Raw genomic sequence first — 21826 nt, 5'->3', positions numbered from 1 at the left:
TTACTAGCAGTATCTCAACCACAGATAAGTAGTATTACTAATTACTTAATGTTAGTAATTAGACACTGGAATATAATGATTACAAAAGGAGTTCATGACTGATCATGTCTTAGGCTTTGGTAACATTAACAAAAAGGGGTGCAGGGTGGAAAGGCTTTATCCACAACACTAAGAAGCGAGTCTGTAAGACAGAAGATGGCAGACAGAGTGCTTCAACATCTCTAAATCTGTGTTAATATCTTGAGAGTATATCAGTATAATTCAGTGGGTTGTGGATAGATGGCTTTTATGAGAATTTCTGTCAGAGTCAGGACAAGTGAGATGGGATGAAAGTCTGAGGTGTGAGTGTGTATCTGACTTGAGGAGGGAGAGGATGATTGTTTCTTTTCAAATCTCTGAAAAGGATTCTTAGCATAGTGATAAGCTGAAGAAATGCTATATTGGATGAGAGATTAGAGAATTTTTGCATAGCTTGACGAACCAGGGTTACATACTGTCAGACCCTGGCTGGCCACAATTGGAAAGCTTGTCCAATAGTTTAAGTATTTGTTGGAAACTTTCTTTAGGTGGAAAAGGGGGAGATAAGGGTCAAGACATGGGAAGAAATAAATTAGTGTATGGGAATGGAGGATGGAGAAGGAATGAGAAGGTGGATCTGAAATCCAGACTGGGGGAATGAAGAATGGGAAGAAGTAGATTTATTTCTACCCAGTACTGTATTGACCTATTCAAGTGTCAAGGGTTTGATAAGACAGTTGATTACTTAGATCTGTATTATACGATTTTTTGTCTATGGGCTTATTTATTTATTTATTTTTATTTTTTATTTTACAGATTATCAAACCAAATATGGTGATACAAAGTGGCTTAAGTGAGTTTTGGTTTCAGGTAGCCCAAGCTGGATTTTACAATCTGTGAGAGCTAGAGGAGTTCATCCCACGTTAAGTGGGACCTTTCCTAAATCTTTTAAACCCTGGAAAATGTTTACAGATTACTGACAATCTGACAGACTTTTGTCAAATGAAGGGAAAGTTTAATATGGGGTCTGGTTTACTGTGAGAAAATCATTGTTTAAAATATAAATCTGACAGGATGTCTTACTGGAACACTGGAACTGGAAAGGGGGTTATCATTACTTAAGTTGGGAGGGAGAACTTTTAGACAGTGTATTTCTGTTGTGAGTTTGCAATCTAGTAGGGCATGAATGTGTGTGCTGAAATCAGGCAGTTGGAAGTTGGCTAAGCAAGCAAGCAATAATGCCTGACAGGGTGTGTGCTAATGTGTAATTAACACCTGCACGGGGGTGTTATGTGGCCCAACACCACAGGTGGAAGGCCTCTACACACCGGGTAGGGCATTAATTACACATTAACACACACCCTGAAAGGCACTGGTGTGCTTATAGAATGTGCTAAATGTAAAATTGTTGTGTTTTACTTGTATATATTTTTATTACTATATTTTTAAGTATATTTTTGATGTAATATAGTTCCTCCGCCTAATGTTTCAAACTTGCTGTAGCATATGTTAATGGTGTTGGAGGAAGCATTTTACATCCAAAATATAACATTTAAAAAATAGCAAGGCATTTATTTTTTGGTCCTTTAATCCTAAACTGTTTGGTTGGCAGCCATTTGAGATTGAAAATACTCAATAATGACATACATTTGAGCTTCAGACTATTATTTCCTTCAGAAAATTCATGCCAACATAAATCCTTTACTTAAGCAACTTTGTAATTTTATAACAGCAATAATTAACATACGTTTCAATTTTAGAGCCTTTCTTCCCCCTTTATTTTAGGCCTTATCCAGATTTCTTCAGCTGAAAGGTCCAGAGGTATGCAAACCTCTCTACTGCTGCTGCTGCCAGTTGTCATCTCACTTACTCACTCACTGTCTCTCTCACACACACACACACACACACACACACACCATGCATTTCTCTGAAGCAGAGGTAACGAAAACTCTGTTATTCTAGAAACTTTCTAAGTTTAAAATCAGTTCCTATTTTTAGCCTTTTGTTTCCTCATTATTTGAGACTCTGTCCAGATTTCTTCTGTTGAAAGGTATGGTCAAGAGGTATGCAAAGCTCTTATGTGATGCTGCCAGGGATCACTCCTCAGTCTCTCTCGCTTTCACTCACACACACACACACACACTTTCTCTTTTGCTTTCATGCATGCATTCACTCACACATGCAGACAGCAACACAGACAAATACACACAAACGCACACTTTTTCGGATCCATTTATTTTCAGTAATCTGTCTTTCTTTCATACACACATACTCACGCACACTCGCTTTTTATTTTACACTTGGTAAACAGCAGAAGCATTGCTTGGCGAGTGTAAAATAGTAGCTCAACTGATCTCTCTCTCACACTCATACACACATACACTCACAAACAGACAACACATACAAGCACATAATTTTTTTTAAGCACTGCTTAGTGGGTGTAAAATAATGGCACTCTTTCCATTTTCTCGCCCAAGCACCACGGTGGCAGACTCATTTTTCAGTGGGCATTACTTATACATTAGTACCCTGCTGGAAAACACTAATTTTCCAATCAGGGTACTGATGTACAGTAAGCCCATTCTCTAAGCCTTTGTTAATATCATGAGATAGGAGATTCAGTAGTTCAGGTAAAAAATAACTTGGAGTTAACGGTGTTAGTTTTTGTTTGTTTCTGATGATGAGGGGAGAGATATCATAAAGGAATGAAGGTTATAGAGTGAGGTGAAAGTGGTGGATGACCGTTAATCTGGTACCATTAAGGAGAAACAGCTCAGTAATGAAAGAGTTGATGCTGTATTCATAGTTACTGAGGCGGCGATAAGAGTGTAGGAGAGACAACCTTTTAAAGAAATAGTGAAATAGTAATGTAAAAATTCTGACTGTAAGGCCTATTAAAATTATAAACAGCAGTTTGGGCACAACAGCGTACATATATAATAATACACGCACAAAATATACATGTATACATAACATTTTTATATAATACATATCTATACCTGTATCTATCTAAATAAATATAGATACAGTTATCTATATAGGTGTGTGTGTCTGTACATACATACACACACACACACACACACACACACACACACACACACACACACACACAGGTGTACTTCAGATACCCAAAATACCGCATAACGGAAGACCAGATAACTGAAACAAGGACGCTGAAACTGCAAATAAAAGAGCATCCACATAGCGAAAAGTTTCCCAGGGTAAGTAACCACTGGGCCAAGAAGGGGATATTTACCCTCTTCCCCACTGTAGTGTGATCCTGTAGTTGGTATATTTAGATAGGGGAGGGGTGTGGGGGGTGTAGCCCCCCACCTGGGTAAGTTGTAGATGGTGCAGTGTGTTTTCCATGTTTTTTTGGTCCTGTGGTTACTTACCCTGGGAAACATGTCGGCTACGTGGACGTTCATGTATTTGGAGTTTCAGGGTTCTCTTCTGGGTCACCTGGTCTTCGGTTATGTCGTATTTCGGGTATGTGAAGTAGACCCATACACAGCTCTACTGTACTTATCAGTTATGTTGCTCAGCCCTGCTCCTAATTAACAGGTGTACATGTCAAAAGATGGTACAGTTTTATCACTTTGCTCCCGAAACAGAGTTGTAACACTCATCTTTGAATTGCTATACAGTACTATTCTGATACCTGAAAAAAAAGCTATGGAGAAGTGTACATGGCTAATTTGCATTAGTTGTGCCCAGACAGTGTCACATTTGAAAGTCATTTTCCTAAGCACAATCACTATGTGCTGAAGTCTTCTTTCCTATGCAATGCCATCTTGGCCTTTGAATCATTCCCTCATATGCACTGAGCAATCCTGCTAGAAACAGAATTGAGCAGTGTTTTAGAATACAACCCCTGGAGTTTACACACTTGTTCATTCTTGAATTTATCAAGTCCTCTACCAAAATTTAAGTAGAACTACTTACCTTTCAAGAAGACTTTTACAATCCTGAAATGACAAGAGAAAAAAAAATTAATGAAATCTCAGTCAGGAGTTTTATTTAGAACAGATTGCTTTTGTTATGACTCTCCTGCAAGAAGGGTATGTAAACCACATAGTACACAGAATGTCTAAACAGCACAACACACCACGCAAATCAGTAATAATGCACTTTATATAACATTAAACAAACTACGATGATTTATAATATCTAACAGTAAAATATTCATACAGTACAGAATACAGTTAAACAACATGAGATACAATACAGTAAACTATTAAAGAACACGGTGTTCACAAAATGGAGGGAGCACTGTTTTGTTCTGGCAATGCCAGAAAGCACATTCATTTTGTAGTTATGTGCAGTGTCCATGTACTACTCTGTTGTCACTGCAAATCTGCACCACTAGCAAAAAGCATAGAGGAGCCTCCCATTATCAGCAGAAAAAGCAGAAAAAAACTGTCCTCTCAGAATTTATATGCAGCTACTGGAACACCTTTTTAAGAGATCTAAAGGTGAAGTAGTGAATGCCTGATTTCAAAGGATGTTGTCATGCCTGAATGCTTAATAAATGCATAGAAACAGCAGATGTGGTTTAAACTCCATGAGGTCTATACTGCATACCAACTCTCTGGAATCGTCTATACCATAGGACATGCTATTTACTGCGCTTATCTCATTAGCATTTAAGGATATTATATAACACATATTTAACTGATGGTGATCAGCAAACAAGAATATACATAAAAACATTCTTTATTAAAATGGGGTGGAATCAATGGTACCACAAAGAGAACTAAAAGGCTGTGGCCACTTTTTATTTTAATTTTTTTCAGGAAACAGGTACATTAGTTCTTTATTCTGTTTCCGAGGCTGTGGTGATAAGGTTTCTAAAGGCAGCTCCCTGAGTGACCACAAGGCATGTCAAATCTTACAGATTGCTGCCATCCTGTCATGGTGGCTGGACACAGGGAACAGCAAGATGGTGAATGTTGCATTTTTATTCTGCACTTTTTCCCCTCTTTTCTGAGATTGTCCATTCTTGGAGTTGGTATTTACGTATATATAGTTCAGGGGTGTGCGGCTTGCCCTTACATTGGGGCCAGTGAGAGCTTGCTCCCTGCAAAATATATTTTTTTATGTATGTATTTTGTGATATTTGAAGTGTTGCTTCTTTAACTAGCAACTTCCTAAGATTTCAGAGCTTTTGCATTCAAATAATTGCTTGCTGATTAAATAAGATGAGATTATTCATAGTACACCCTGGTAGATCCTATCTAGATGCTTCATCAACCCCCATTCAAACCTGCAACTTTTCTTTGCATGATTCCAGCTTCCATCCATCAATGAGCACTCATACAGCAAGTTCTAGAATGTGCAGATTTCCCCAGGGCATATAGGCTGAAAACCCAAACCTGCTTATTATTAGATGGTTACCACCTACAAAAATTTAGACCATTAAAGAAAATCCAAATCCCATCGAGCTACGCGCTCGAGGGACTTAAACCTCAGCACTGAAATAAATAGGACATGCTGGAGGGACAGATTCATGACCCAGAGGCTCCCTTCACTCTGGAATAAAATCCCAGTCCAGGTTAGGCAGAGTCCCTCACTGACTCTCTTCAAGAAGAATCTTGATGAGTGGATGGGAGATCGTAGGTTTACCCCGGGTATCACTTCTGTGTCACTGTTAGACAGAGGCACAGTATACCAACCTCGAAAAAGGGCATAGCAAAATAAATTTAAAATGAGTGGCGAAAGCCATACACACTCTGGCTAGGCTTATAAATGCCCTAGGGCAGATAGCCTAGTATGAACCTATGAACCTATTAAAACTGGGTTCCAAATTATTTTACCTTCCAACAGCAGTAGCAAAACAGCTTCCTAATGATATGTCAGCACTAGAAGTGCCATTAAGCTGGAAAAAAAATACTGAAAACACAGGAGAAGAGTGAATCTCGAAAATCAGTCTTCTCCTTAAGACTTCTTTTTGCAAGGGGGCAAGCACCCTCCTACACAGCCACATGTGGGAGACAATCTACCTACACCAACAGAACTTATATATACCAACTCTGAGATCATCACACCTTAGAAAAAAAAGGGAATATTCCGGGATCTCGAACTTGGTATATGCGAGTCCAATTTTTCAACCATTAAGTGTCTGTATTTCAAGATTTGCTCTAACAGGTCCTAACACTTCAAATGGTTACCTAGCAAAACATCAGATGTCAAAATAATTTATTCCCCCCCCCATATTTCTGTTTCAAATTCAAAACTGCAAAAATGCAGTTCAAATTTTAAAAATCAGTTCCCCATCCTCAGAATAAATTAGAGCTGTAGTAATGAAAAAATTACCATCTAAAAATTGAGCCTTGCCTGAATGTGGAAGCTAGAGATCTTCCTTCTCAGTATGCAATTTCACTTCACTCCATGTCGCACAGTAACATACAAAGGCTAGACAATCCAGGACCTTTCACTATGTCAAATGTGCACTGTCATCGGCTGCTTTAGCAATAAACCCTGCTTGAGAGGGGGTAATGCTGGGCTTGACTACAACTCAGAAGGAAACAAAGCCAGCCATGGATAAATTAGCATTACTTGCGCACAAATATGCTTTATTACTTTTAAACAATGGAATTATTTAAAAAGTTCTTTTTTTTACATAATGCCACTGAATCATGCAGGATCATTTTGTTTTCCCACGTTCTTAATGTGAGTCTTGTGAATGGATTAGTGATGTACACTACATACATATGCCATTGTCTGTAAGGTTACTAGTACAGTATACCTGTTTAGTGGAATGGATGCCACTTACTTACCTTATCAGTTTTGCTCAGATATTGCTGTTTAATTCACTAAATGGGCAAATTCTCATCTGTATGCAAAAGATACATTTGCCTTTGCATACTGCATCTATTTTTAAGCTTAATTCGATAAGAAAGTCTGTGTGATAAGCTGTAATACAAATGTACTACTTTAAAATATATATCACAACCTTTTAAAATATTATTATATTGAACTTATTTTTTTTCATTATGTTTATGTGAAGTGAGTTTCTAAGAATGGATTAGACGCGCTGTGCAGGTGTATATCTATGTTAGTACATTTGCATAGTGCAACTGGTTAGTACAACTGATGCAGATTTCTTTATTTAGCTATTCTATGTGCATATTGTTTAACATAAGGGATGGGCAATTTGTGATTGAACAGTTAAAAAAAAAAGTTGATCACTTCATTTGTTTGTGGTCATTAGAAGGGGTACTTTGTTAAATTTTGTGTTACTTATACCTGTTAGTGGTGCAGAAAAATTGTTGAGAGTAATTTTCCTTGATGCAGTAGCTGCAGTGATGTGCAGCTACCAGTCACATTGCTAAGAATAACCCCAGATTCCTCAAGGCTACATCAGAATTTACATTTAGGAATATTAAATGTCTGACATTGTACAATTACATGCAACCAAAGTCAGGGCTTATCCAATGATGTTCTGTCATTTACAAAAAGACCACCGCAGGTAGTGGATTACCTGATCTTTGTTTCTTTAAATACTAGTAGGACACTAAAGAAATATGTGACCAGCATTAAAAGCATACACTAAATTTCAGCAATGATCAACTTTTTTTTCTTTTTATTAAAAATGGTAACTGAGAGGTGGGGTATGTGAATATACCACCCCACAGTGCTCCTGGTCCAGACAATATGTGTGCAGTGTTAGCAGAACATGACCACAGCAATTATTGAGTTTTTTTTTTATAAAAATGAATGATTACAGCAACAGTGGTGCAAGGGTAGTGGTGGTTAGTGTGTGGTACAGTAATCAAGAAAATGCTGTTTCATTAGGAAAGCAACATATTTGAGTTGATCAGTGTAAGAAGGACAACAATCCATGACTGACACCCATACAGTTCTATGGACTGCTTGAGGACTGAAAGTACAAACTAATTCATATGTAAGTGGAAATAAGCAGAAATATATATAAGGGTCAACATTTCATTCATATGATTATAAACCTCCGAGTTGTTCTCAGTCAGAATGTGGTTATCTGTCAGTATGTGTGTCCAAGGGTGTGTGTGTGGGGTAACCTGGGTAAAGATAAATAATTTGTGTAGTCACCTAATCACAGTTAAATGATCTTCATTTTGGCTTGTCATTTGCATTTTGTGTGGCATGGCTGGCTTGTGGGTGGGTGTTTGTGTGTGTGCATGTATGTATGTATAACATTGAGAGACAGAAAGAGAAAGAGAGACTGAAATAGATCAAAAAAGGCAAATACAAGTTGAAATACACTAGTATATCCAGAAACTCTTTCCTTTTATTACTGTCAAGCATAAGAAGCGCATCCAGTAAGACCATGATTATTTCGTGGAGGATAAGAAGGCAGTCTGTCTGTAAATACAACTTAGTGCTGCAGTCATTTGAAATTGGTTAAAATGAACATTGAACTAGCCTGTCAGATTGAGTGTGCAATAAGCTGAAATGCACCAATGCAGCCAGAATTTCCTTCACTTGGCCGCAGTCAAACATCAGATGTGTTCCAAAAAGTACTGCATGTATGAAACTGAAATTCATTACTGCAACAAGAATGTCCTTCCAGTTATTCCAATCAAACAGTTGTATACCTAGTGAGGAAATGGGGAGGGAGTACTCTGTGTATGAAAGCAAGGGTCTATGTTAAAAGAACGAACGATCATAATGTAGAGTACAACATACTCGACACACTATGATCGAAAGTTCAAAACGTCGAAACCTTAAAACCTCGAAATAAACAAAATCGAAAGATTTTGTTTGTCCCAACCTTCCCTACACTAACATACAAAAGACACACATACAACCTATGCATACAAACCCCTACACACTCACATCATTCAAACTCTGATACACCTACATAAACACACCAACTTTGAAAACAAACGCAACAAGCGATTACCGGGAAATTACCCTTTCCCCAATGTACAGCGATCTCGGAGTTGGTACATTGAACAAAGCAGCCTCTTACCTAGTCATTCCGAACAGTGTAGCGTGTCTACGTCACACGCTACACTGACTAGGATGGCCAACCAAAACATTTCGGAACTCCAAATTTCGATATGTGGAGTCTCCAATTACATGAACGTTCAATCAAAGGTTGTCGAGTATGCAGAACTCGACATTTTGATCATTCATTTATGTAACATAGACCCTGAAAGCAACTACTCCCTGCAATCATGAGTTGAATGACCAGCAGTCTGATTTACTAGGGGCAGAGTATGCTTGTGTGTGTGTGTGTGTGTGTGTGTGTGTGTGTGTGTGTGTGTGAAAAACAAAACAGAATACAGAAATACATTAATGTGATTAAAAAAAAAAAAAAAACTTTCACTAGACTACTGTCAAACCTCAGAGGTGTGCCTTGTGAACAAGTGGTTATTTTTATGAACTGCTGAGGCAGTCCGTATGTAAAATCAACTGCACCCTGCAATAATTTACTTATACACTGATTGGGCTTGTCAGGAGCAGTGTCTGTGTCTGTCTGTGGTGAGAGAGAGAACACAAGACAAAAGCTGGAATATATTTTTCACGGGCAGAATTCCTTTCATTTAATCACAGCCAAACACTGGAGATACACTCAGTAAAAAGATAATTATTCCTGGGGAAGAGACAGTCTGTATATGAAGGTAACAGACCACTGCTGTCATGATCATAGTTCATCAATCATCAATCCAGCATATCAACTGCAGTGGGAAAGAACATGCGAGTGGGTGTGTGCGTTTTGGATTCTGTCAGTCACAGCTTTTATTTGTAGACATTTCATGTTCAGAGGAGGTGTATCATGTAAGAAGTGGCACAGTCTACTTGGAAGATGTGTGTGTGAAAAGTGCTGAAATGTTGGTATTGTGGCATTTTCTAAATTCAATAAGTGCACAGATTACTTACTGCAGATGTGATTAATCTGACTCAGCAACTAACGTGCACTTTTTAAAATTTTGTCACTGGCATAAATAAATAAAATGTAACTATAAAAGCAGAACTAAAACCACTACTTTAGTCCAAATAAGAAATGTTTGAGAATTTTAAATGCCCAGACATAAAAAGAAAATATTACACAGAATTGTGAATGGGCACTCAAATTCAAGACGCAATATCAAATAAATTGTCCAACACGTTACTAAAGAATGTCAAACTGTTTCAAAAACAGAATCCTGCACTGACAGATACCACCAATATGCCCACAAGGCCATTTGAATTTAACAGCCTGCCCAAGTTTAATCATCTTCAGATCATATAAGAGGTAGGTCTAGGAGTTCTGCTCAGGTTGATGAGGGATTCTATGAAGTACCTCTGCATAAGTTTAGTTCAAATTCCCCACACATTAAAAAAAAAGTAATCTGAAGCAGAATTTAAACTCATGCTTGTTAGGGAGACAACACCCCCCCCCCCCACACACACACAAAGTAGTCCACAACAGCTTCTTCCCATGCACCCTCTTACTTCAACATTAACAATTTTGAGGCTATTGTGCCCTTAGGGAAAAAAAAGAATCTTCCCCTTCTATGAATCCTAATTTAAGATGACTTTTGCAATCAGAGCAGTTTGAACTCATGAAATTCACTAGGATTGTAAATTTCAAGTGTAAAGATTGTAACAAGAGGCCCAGAACATTTCTATACTGACTTGGCATTAAATTAGAAGTACAAATCACATACATTTCACCAGAAAAGCAACCTCTTAGGTTACTGGAAAGATGCCACCACCAAAAATTCCGTAAATGAGCAGGGCAAAACAGCCAACTAAATTAAATGTCATCTGCATGGCACACATAAAGCAGTCACAGATAAATAAAGCCGTGACAATGACCTAAAAATCCAACTTCAAATCAACAGCTCAAACAATGGTGGAGCCAGTTAGGCAAGGGTGGAACTGAGTGGCTGATAGTGCTTGCACATCCTGGAGGGAGGTAACCATATCCAATGAGCAACTGGCTTCTAGCAAAAGTAGGAGACAGAACATGCAGTAAACATACCAACACATCCAAGTCCACCAAAATGCATGGAGCACAGCAGACGTATTGCAGTGTACATGTGGGAGCATGCACACACTATTAGTTGGCACAGTGACAGGTCACAGATATCAGTTTGCCACAGAAATCGGAGTACAGTTCAAGTAAAAAAGCTCTTGTCTTTATAGCTGATTGACCGATGGCTTTGCATACATACAGCTCCTGTCTGAAACCAAAATTTTATAACATGGCACGACTAAGCTAATCTTTGGGGGAACCTAGGATCACCACATGAGCTGAAGTAGGGTGCAATGTAGACTGTTAAGTGCAAGTAAAAGGGATGCTGGTGGCTGTCAGGCAATAAAGGTAACATGATTAATACTGAACATGAAAGACCTTAGAGGAAGGGTGACAGTTGTAGGTGTAGTCTGCAGTTTTATATTTATTTACTATGTTCTGAAAGTTTTACTAAAAGGTGACCAAGATATTTCCTCATACATATGGATGCACAGTCATTTAATTGTAACAGTTTGCCAAACTGTATTATGCTGGTTTTGCATTAGGGTCGAGTATAAGACTTCTTTTCAGGATATGAATGTAGCACAATTTCAGAACACATTTGCACTGAGTTGGCATCATACCTCTCAATCTCTTAGAGAGAAAAAAAATCTGGACAAAGCCACAAATAATGGTGGGACAATGGTCCAAAAAAGGGACACTTTTTAAATATTGCTCTCACAAACTTAGAAAGTTGACAGAATAGCAGGTTTCAAATTAACATGAATTTTCTGAAGGATATTAAGTCTGAAACTCAACTCTTTGCCATTATTTTCTGACTTCATTCCTCAATGATTTGCCAGAGAACCACAATTTTATGAGAAACAGGTAAAAAATGTGGGCATTCTGTGAAAATCTGGACAGATGAAATGTATGTTTGGCATTACAACAGAAGTAAAAATATTACATATATTTCACCGGAATATTGACCTTTTTTGTTACTGGAAAGATATTACCACCAAAACTTCCTGGATATCCAAGCCAACTTCAATGTTGAGCTGAAACTGAATTCTTTATGCAACAGTAGTCTTATGGGCATTAAAAACCCAAGTACCCAATTACAACTCTCTGGATGTTTTATGAAGAACTGTCAAAATAAGGCTGAGATATGGCCTCTTATACAGTTAGTGAAGGCTATTATTAGTTTCTGAATTGGTTTTATGGACATTTCACAGTGATCGTCTGGCATGTTACAGTGTATACAGTTCCATTACAGGTTGGTAACAATTTCATTTCAAGGGGAAGGAATGCTATACAAGTCTCGAGTATATCTGTGCTGAGATGGCATTAAATCACAAGTAAAAAGAACATATTTCTCCAGAACAATTACCTCTTCTTTCACTGAAAAAATGACACCACCAAAACTGTCTGTACAGACCACAGCAATATGGCTAAGCAGATTTCAGAAGTGAGTTGCAAGTAAGTCCTTAAGAACATAAAATCAATATTGGGTGTATCATATATCCGAGTATCCAATGATAATTCACTGAATACCTTACTAATAACGGTCAGAAAGGAGTTGAGATATGGCTTCTTACACATACATGCATAGGGTTTCAAAGACATTTCAATGTGACAGCCTGAGACAATGCATTATAATAGATTACCTTTAAGGATAGATATATGACTTATTTTGTGGGAGAAGAATAAAATAAACCATAGCATATCTACATTTAGTTAACATTACAATAAAAAAATGAAGCAAACAAAAAAAAAAATACTTCTCCAGAATAGTAACTGTTCCTGTCATTAGAATTATGCTAGTCCTCCCACCCATATTTAGACTCATCCTAGGTAACACACATTACAATATGAATATATAACTGCGTACTTATCTCTACCAAAACTTAGCAATTAAGTGCCTTTTGTAGCAGAGTGTCAAAACATTGAGAAATTTGCTAGAAAATTTAAGAGATTTTAGACATATGGTTCTACACTGGTATATAATCACCAACAGACCTAATTAGCCATTAGGCTGCTCAGTTTGTTTGTTTTTTTGCCAATTGATTTATAAGAAACATGTGTAAGTTACATCTACTTTGGATGACAAATTAAGTAACAGACAGCAGGATAGCTTTAATGAGCCGATATGACATAAAATAATATTTGGGAAAATCATATTTTGCATCATTTTAAATGTTATAGTGAAAAACAGTTTGCATAAATACAAAATGACATTTATACAGTTAAAATAATTATGTTTGTATGCTTTTAGAGCTTCCAGGTTTCACAACATGCTGTTGGGGACTGTGTGCAAAACTGGCTTGTTCGGACTATTAAAGCATGCAGCATTAGCTAGTAGCACTGACAGTAAGGAGACCACAGCTCAAATGTATAGATGTCAGTCAGGCTGCACCTGCAAAAACTGGTCTTTCTATCTGAAAAGGAATATTGCAGGTCAGAGTGGTAAACTAACAAGTTGCAACATTTTCAGAATTTTAGTTTATAATAAAAGCATAGCTATTAGTTGCCTTCCAAGTAATAAATATGAAACATACCAAAAACGTAAGTATATTGTATTATGATTTCACACCTAAAACACTATCTTTTTGAGGAAACAGATTTTCATTCTTTTATCATTCTTTCTAAATGTTGTAACGTGAAACAGACACACAAAATTTGGGCTGAATTCATAAAGGCACAGCAACATGTACACAGCTGTGTACACATCTCAGTACCTTTTTGGTATGCAGCACACAGCAAGCACCCTTATACAGTGCTGCATGGTCCACTAATAAAGATGTGTAGCACCACAAAGGGTTGGTCACCCAGCCATGCTGAATGCTAATGAGGCATTCCTGGAGAATAGGCATATGCTAATTTTTAATTTGATGTCTACCCAGAAATGCTGCCCTGGAAGTCACCTACACAGCCAAGTGATTTAAGAAAGCAAGTGTCCATGTAGATCAGCACCATCATCCCAATAAAGCTGTGGTAGCAAACACAGCCAACTACTGAACATGAACCAGGGAGGAGGGAACCATGACACCAGGGATTACTTAGTGCTATAACTGCACCAAAATCAAAACAGGGATCTGGGAGAATAAATGGACACAAGAGAGAAAGGTTCGAAGTGCTGCATAGGAACCAACACTGCTATTTGGACTGGGGGAGGGGTATGGGAGGGACACAATGACACACAGGCACCAATGCTACTACAGGACTTGGGGTGGGGAGAACCACAGGACAGCAGGGAGGAATATTCAAAATGTTGTACAACCACCAGTGCTACTATGGGGTCTGGGTGGCGGGGAATACCAGAGCATGCTTTAAGTGCCGTGACGGTATCAACCTTAAAACGAGGACTGTGGGGGGGGGGTGCACTAGACACCATGGATTACTCCATAAAATGCCCTAAGGCACAGACCAGCATAACAGAGATGGGGAGAACCACCGGAAACGCACACTAAAGTGTGTAATGGTATCGAAAGTAATACTGGGATCGGGGGGGGGGCACTGCATATCACAGATAAGTGCTGTAAAGGTGATAGGGGGTGAAAAGAACCACTAGTCCCCCCCCAGATAAAACTCTTTAAAGTGCCGCAACGGCATCAACAGTGTAATGGGGATTGGGGGTGGGGGATACAGTAGACACCAGGGCCTAATACATGTGTATTATAATGGCACTAAAGTATTACAGGGCAGGGGAATGACAGGACAGTACGGACAGGGGTCAGGGGTGTGTGTGTGTGTGTGTGTGTGTGTGTGTGTGTGTGTGTGTGTGTGTACGACTCACATATTAGCCAATAACGAAGTCTTACTTTGTCATGGCTAGCATGTTCCTGAATTACAAATGGATGCATTATGCTGGAAAAGCCTTTCTAGGAACATTAATGAATTCCTGGGTATATTTGAATTAAAAAGCTACTCCTTTGCCTCTGGAGATCAGATCTCTTCCAGTATAATTATCTGAAAATTTCAAAAGAATGTGCCAATTTATATACAAGAACCGAAGAGAAAATAAAAGGAAAGCCACAAACATTAACAGGGGTACGGTCTTCTAGAAAATTGTCATTAATAATGGAGTTAATAATTAAAAGAAATGCAGTTGGTAGCTGCTTAATTGGTGTTGCCCACATAGTTTTCAGATTAAAATTATCCAGTTATTTTCTGCTACACAGCCACTTCAAATATATGCCATAGCTGTACAGTTAAAAACAGTATGACAGAGAGTCCACAATCAAAACATAGGATCAGTGGACTTTATAACAAAGGCTAGAATGGATCAATCGGGCAGGAAAAAAACTTGTAAGCACATCCACAAGTTAATAAAAGAAGCTATGAAATAATACAGTGCAAAATGAAAAATGATTGAAATGAGAAACTGGGAAAGCTTTCTAAAGAAGAACAAGGACGTGCATGTACAAGTATTTCTGTACAAAGAGTCTACATTACAAAGAATGTTTTCACACACCACTGGTATGTACTGGAGGTCTGACAAGCTAGAAAGGGGAATGTGGGAACATATCTTTTGGGGATGCTCAGGATTACAGTAATACAAACCAGATATGAACAGAGCAGTAAGCAGCATAACGAGTCTTGACGTAAATCTTAGTAAAGACATTCTTTTGCTAGGGTGGTGCAGGCTGACCTGCTCAAAATCACAGAGCCCAGATAGCTCGTCAGTAGCTAAGAAACCATATTAAAAAAAAATGAAAACTCCAGATAAAACAAAATTAGTGATGTAATAAGAACTGAAATTAAGAAACACTAAAGAAAATGTGATAAAAATGTATGGAAACAACACACATGGTAGCAAGCAGAATGGTGTTTTAAAGAAGGAAGGATAAGGTGATAATGGTGTATAACCCACGAAAGGGGTCAGTACAAGATCAGATAAAAGTGAAATTGCATAAGGATAGCTATCTGGTTTCTTGTACATTGCAAATAGTTTTGTTATTTTTTTCTGTATAATTACAGCATGTGATATGAGCACATGTGTTAAAGTTAATGGAAAGAATATAAACCAAACAAAAACAAACCAAGGGGTGTGAACGGGCAGCCGATATAAAACTAAGGACCAAAGAAAGGCTCACGTAGTATCAAGGCACAGAAAACACATTTGTCCTCAATAAGAATGAAAATAAACTGGTAAATGAAAGACTATGCTACAATGAATTAATACTGTAGGCAATGGTGATCGGAAACAGCTATTTGGAATATGGCAGACACATGTTAGTATTCAATGTTTAATTAATAAAACATTCTTCTTTTAGATATGTGCCAGTCAACATGATTGTATTGTACGAGTGTAGCAAAACAGATGTTTTTCAATAAGATATGTATAAGATAGTCAGTATAAGGATATTCCTATAAAAAGGTTGGTAGGATGAGCTGTTAGCTATGTGCTACATGTAGCTTATCCATACATTAGGGAAATTAGTAGACTAGGTGGGTAAAATGGTCCTAAGCTATAATCAAAATGTATATATCTATAAAACCGGGTCAACCACTATTAAAATACCATCAAGTTGGCAATAACCTCCACCATGATTTACAGCAACAAAGCCAATCAGCAAATAAAAATCTTTACATCCTTTGGCACTTGATGTGACTGACTAAAGGTATCTTGGGCCTACCTGCAACAGTTCAGAAGTTAGGCATCTCAAGTACATTTCCACCTTTGCTATAGCACCATCCAACTTGGTCTGGGTTTTAGAGGCAACTTCCAGGTGTTGGTGGATAGTTTGCAGTTCCACTTCCAGGTCTTCTTTTAACTGCAGGTGCAGGCTCTCCTCCTCCATTGTAAGGAAACGATGGAGTCTGGAAAACTCCTCTGTGATGTGTTGTGACAGCTGCTCTGCCTCTTCCTAATATATGCAAGAACAGCAGTTACTGCTTGGTGTCAGACATGGCAAGGTACTCACACAAAACTGTCATCTCATACATGCTGACAAAACCAAAAATGCATATGCCTACACATTCTCCAACTTCTAATTCTGTACACAGATCACACAAACATCCTAACCTTTGTATTTAGACAGAGTACTTAAACTTTTATATTCTCCAATCAAAAACAAACAGCACAGTTCTAGATACCCTCAGATGCACTGTCTGCAACACAAAATGCTACACATATAAATACATACTTCCCTTCACACGCATACCTGTAAAATTCTACCTTTGTGGGGGGTGGGGGGGTGGATTTCCAAGGTGATTAGTTTGTGGTCGGATCTAACCAGGGAGGAGTTGACTACTGGTGTAGAGCAACAGTTGCCCATATTAGTAATGGCCAGGTCAGGGATGTTGCTACCTCTAGTGGGGGTAAGAAGGAGCTGGTCCAGATCATTGGAATTAATGAATTCCAGAAATCATTGGGCAAGTGTATTGGTACAGGAGTAGTTTTCCCAGTTAATGGAGGGGTAGTTGAAGTTGCCCAGTATAAGAGTGTTAGGTTGGACCCAAATATTCTCCAGGGTGCTTAGGAACATGGAGTGTGAGTCTTGGGACATGGTTGGGGACCTATAGCGGGCTTCGACCTGAATCGCTGTCTTACCTAATGTTAGCTGCACCTGACGTATCTCAGATGCATTATGTTGGACTACCAGTCTGGAGGTGTGCGCATCCTTTATGAATATGTAAACACCACCGCCTTTGGAGCTTCAGTCCAAGTTCTGGGGCCAAAAGGTATGGAATGAGTTATAGCCTGGTAGTGCAGGGGTGCTTTCTGCTGCCTTGAACCAGGTCTCTGTTACAGCACAAATGCTGATGTTCTCCATTTTAAGGAGTGCTTCAAGCAAGTGCATTTTGAGATTTAGACTTCTACCATTGAGCAGCATGACTCTCAGATTGCATTTGTTTGTAGCTGTTATGGTGGTAATTTGGTCTTTGGAACACCGCCTAAAAAAGGCACTATAGGGGTGGCAAGAGCCTTGGCCAGCATCCAGAAGCCCAGGGATGACAGAAGCAGGCCATCTCTGGCAAAGCATTGAGGTCTGTCAATCATGTCATCCCAGGCAGACAGATACTGGATTCCCTTAGAATGACACCAGAAACATAGCCAATTGTTGAAATCAATCAATTTCTGCTTGTACTGTGGTATCATTCTGGGTGATGGTAGGATGCTGCTCAGGGCTAGGGTCATACCCGCCTGGGCTACATAATCCAAGAGCTCCTCCATGTCTCTTTTCATGTAATTCAGGGAGGTATGTCTCAGGTAATTCACACCCACATGTACAGTGATAAAAGTCATATTTGTACCTGTTGTTGAGGGACCTGAGTGCGTGCGTTATGTGGCGGATCCTGGTGCCTGACAGGCAGCTGACTGTTACTTTCTCCTTATTCAACCTAGTGAGTGGGACATCAGTGTGCCTCACTATCGAGTCACCTATGACTAGTGTGTTGGGCATGCTGTTTTTTCTTAGGGGCTTTGGTTGAGTGTAACACTGTTTAGGAGAGTTATTTGTCTCGTGATTAGTGCTATGTTGTGGTGGTTGGGTGCATTTCTGCCTTGGAGGTCTCTGCTGTGTGGGTAGATTTTTGAGAGCCTCCATGAAGGTGGGTGTGTGGTTTGTGTTTTTATGTGAAGGCAGTGCTGGTGCATTTTCTGGAGGGCTATGTGTTCCATGTGGTGTGGTGCAAGTGTTGACCTTCTCCTCTTGACCAGCTGTTCCGGTCTTGGCTGGAGAGTGCTTGGCTTTCAATTTGAATATGCAAGTGCATCTCTCACAAGTCAAAGTGTTGGGAGGTAAGAGGAGAGGGTTGTCAGTGTACATGAGACAGCTGCTACACTCTTCACTACACCCAGCCAGTTCTGCAGTGTAACTGTTATGATCCAGATGATTACGGTACAGTTAGCTTCCTGGATGCCACTGGATTCTGCTCACATTGGCTCATGCATAACAGAGGAAGAATGTTGGCAGAGATGCAAAGCAGAAGACTTATCAAGGAAAGCTTGGGACTGCAGCTCTTGGAACTAATGAATTTGGGGAGTGCAGGCACACCAGAAGGGGTGCATCCAGTCTAAACAGAACACATGCGCGCACACACACACTCGTACACACACGCACACAGTCTAGTGCAGCAGATGTTGTGCCACACTTTCCAACCAATTGTGGTATTAACAGGATACAAACATACAATTTCCTAACCCCTAGTAGATGACAGTCACAGCTTTTTCCTCCTCTGTAAATCAAAGGTCATTTACAGATTGGAAGAATGAATGGGCCAATAGCAGACAGGGAGTTAATGGATATGGGGTTAGGGGCAGAAAAAAAACGACCTCTACAAACCTATACTAATAAAAAAAAAAAAAAAATTCAGCACAGCAGCCAAACACAAACAAGAAAAAGCCAAAACCCACTGTAGATCCATATAATACACCCTAATTTTTTGGGTACTTTAATTTACTTTTAATATAGAAATAACAGAAATGACAAAAAACACCACCTCTTATGAAGAACATTCCAAAATTCCAGTGATATTAAACTTGGTAGTTATCCCATATGGCACAGTGGTACATGGCACTTCTCTCTGGTTGAATTCTTGGCTGGGGCTTCTTGTGTGAGGCATCTGCATATCCACTTTGTTTCTGCATGGGTTTGTCTATGTACTTTGGTTTCCTCCAATACCCACTACACTGTGCACTCGCTGATATGAACTCAAAGTATTGTCACAGATCTTGGTACAGTGCGGTTAGGGTAATTCATCCCTTTCCTCACTGTAGTGCAAACTCGGAGTTGGAATATATCATTTGCAGGGGGGGGGGGGCACAGCCCCCCCCGCAAAAACAAAGTTTATTGTTGTGCAGTACGTTCGTACTGCTGACAACAGGTACTGGTGTTCTTTATTTGATAGGTGCAGAGGAAATGGTATGTCAAATCGACATTACCAGGTTATTTCGACATTTACATTTTCGAAAATGTCAAATTTCAAGTAAACAAGTTGATATTTCAGTTCAAAATAGAACTGATTGAGCTTTCGACCACACAAGGTCTTCTTAAAAATACTTAAACTAACTCTCTTAATATACCAATTGGAAAACCACATCACATTATAAAAAAATACATTTACTAATCAAAGTAAATGAATATAGTGAAAAAAATATATTAAGACCACATTACTTACATCTCCTTAAACTTTTAAACTTCCTTAGAACAAATCTGTAACTGATTGCACCATTTAAACCCGGGTAAACATATGCATTTAATAAAATCTGCCTTTTCATCTCACTCTCTCTCTCTGTAACCTAACCCATCATCCCTGCTCCCATTAATATTTTCTATCACAAGATCAACAATGTAAAAAAAACACTTCCAGAGCAGGAGACACCGGGCTGGATTCATGAATGCCTACACTAAAGTGTACACCATTATGAGTAAATAAACAATACAAGCATAATTCTTCTTACCTTCCTCCCTCCTATTAATTTTCTTGCAGCCTTAAATACAAAGGGAGATTCATACAGGTTACCACAAAGTGTAACACCTTCTGTCCTGAGACTTTTAATGCCCTCCTCTCCAGGATAAACTGGACACATCTAACCTCTCTCCCCACTGATGAAGCTGATCACTCTTTCAACTCTACTTTCCTTAACATTCTTAACTCTCTTGCTCCACCCTGCACTATTCGCATCAAATCTAATACATCCCCCCTTGGCTTACCAATGCTACACGCACCCTCATCAAAAATAGAGACAGGGCATGGAAAGGATGGGTAAAAACTAAGCTCCCTTCCCAGTTGCAAAAATATAAAGAAATGAGAAATCAGGCAAAAAAACCCCACAAAGACAAAAAGAACTACTTTAACCACCCAGCTGCCCAAAAAACACATCACAAGAAATTTTGGAACTCTACAAACCAAATCATGCACCCTGGTAACCCTTCTTCTCCCAGCCCCTGCCTCAAACAACCCACCAGAAGAAACAGCTACCTCATTCAATTCCCATTTCATTGAATCCATATCTAAGCTGACAAATTCCTTCCCCTCTACTACCAACTCAACTAATATGTTTCCAAATCCTCTCCTACTCTCAACTCCTCTACCACTTTCTCCCTTACAACTGTACCCACTAACTATATAAAATCCTTGCTCTCTAAACTTAAACCCTGGCTCTGCTTCTGCTGACAACCTGACTCCCTATTTCCTACAAATTGCTGCTGAATCCCTTGCCCTCCCTATATCAATCCTAATAAATCACTCCACCTCAGAATCTAAGGTCCCATATATCTGGAAAGAATTCTACACCATTCCCATTCACAAAAGGAGGCAATTCCACTGACAAACTTCAGACCCATCGTGATCCTATCACCTCTCTCAGAAATACTAGAAAAATGCATACATAAGCAAATCATGAAATGCCTTCTACAGGAAAACTTGCCTACACAGCATGGCTTTCGCCCTAAACATAGTACTACAACTGCCCTTACATTCTGTACTATATTTCTCTAGCCAGAGGCAGTATTAAGTTGATCTCCTGCCTATTCCTAGACCTTTCAAAAGCCTTTCATATGGTGTCTCACCCTCTTCTGCTGGACAAACTGGCTAACCTAAACTTTTCTGCCTCTACTACTACCTGGTTTTACAGCTATCTCACTGACCATCTACAATCAGTGATATGCTCTAAGCTCTCTCCCCTCCTCTTCCTGTCAAAATGGGAGTCCCCCAAGGATTTATCCTTGGCCCATTACTATTCAATATATTCACTAATCTACTCTACACCTCCTGTCCACAGTCATCCCTTGTACAATATGCAGATGACTCCACCATCGCAGATACTCCCTTTAACCTTATATCTGCAACTCAAGCATCTTTTAACTCAGTCGAATCCTGGCTCTGTGACATCCAGCTAATTCTTAACCCTTACTATTTCTCCCAAAGAAC

General features: G+C 39.0%; 1 protein-coding gene across 1 annotated transcript in view; it reads right to left on the bottom strand.

The window, feature by feature from the left end:
- LOC122811604 (E3 ubiquitin-protein ligase TRIM69-like) overlaps nucleotides 1–21826 on the bottom strand; it is a 118674-nt gene that overhangs the window by 26120 nt on the left and 70728 nt on the right. Inside the window, exons 3-4 of the mRNA XM_044083562.1 lie at nucleotides 16585–16815; nucleotides 3964–3986 (exon numbers count right to left, since the gene is read on the bottom strand). Of these exons, the coding sequence (XP_043939497.1) occupies nucleotides 3964–3986; nucleotides 16585–16815 (254 nt within the window). The remainder of the gene's footprint in view (nucleotides 1–3963; nucleotides 3987–16584; nucleotides 16816–21826) is intronic.

This window comes from Protopterus annectens, chromosome 9.part0 (assembly GCF_019279795.1).
Source record: "Protopterus annectens isolate FY-2018-M chromosome 9.part0, PAN1.0, whole genome shotgun sequence".
NCBI lineage: Eukaryota > Metazoa > Chordata > Ceratodontiformes > Protopteridae > Protopterus > Protopterus annectens.
This window is presented reverse-complemented; position numbering and strand designations above follow the sequence as displayed.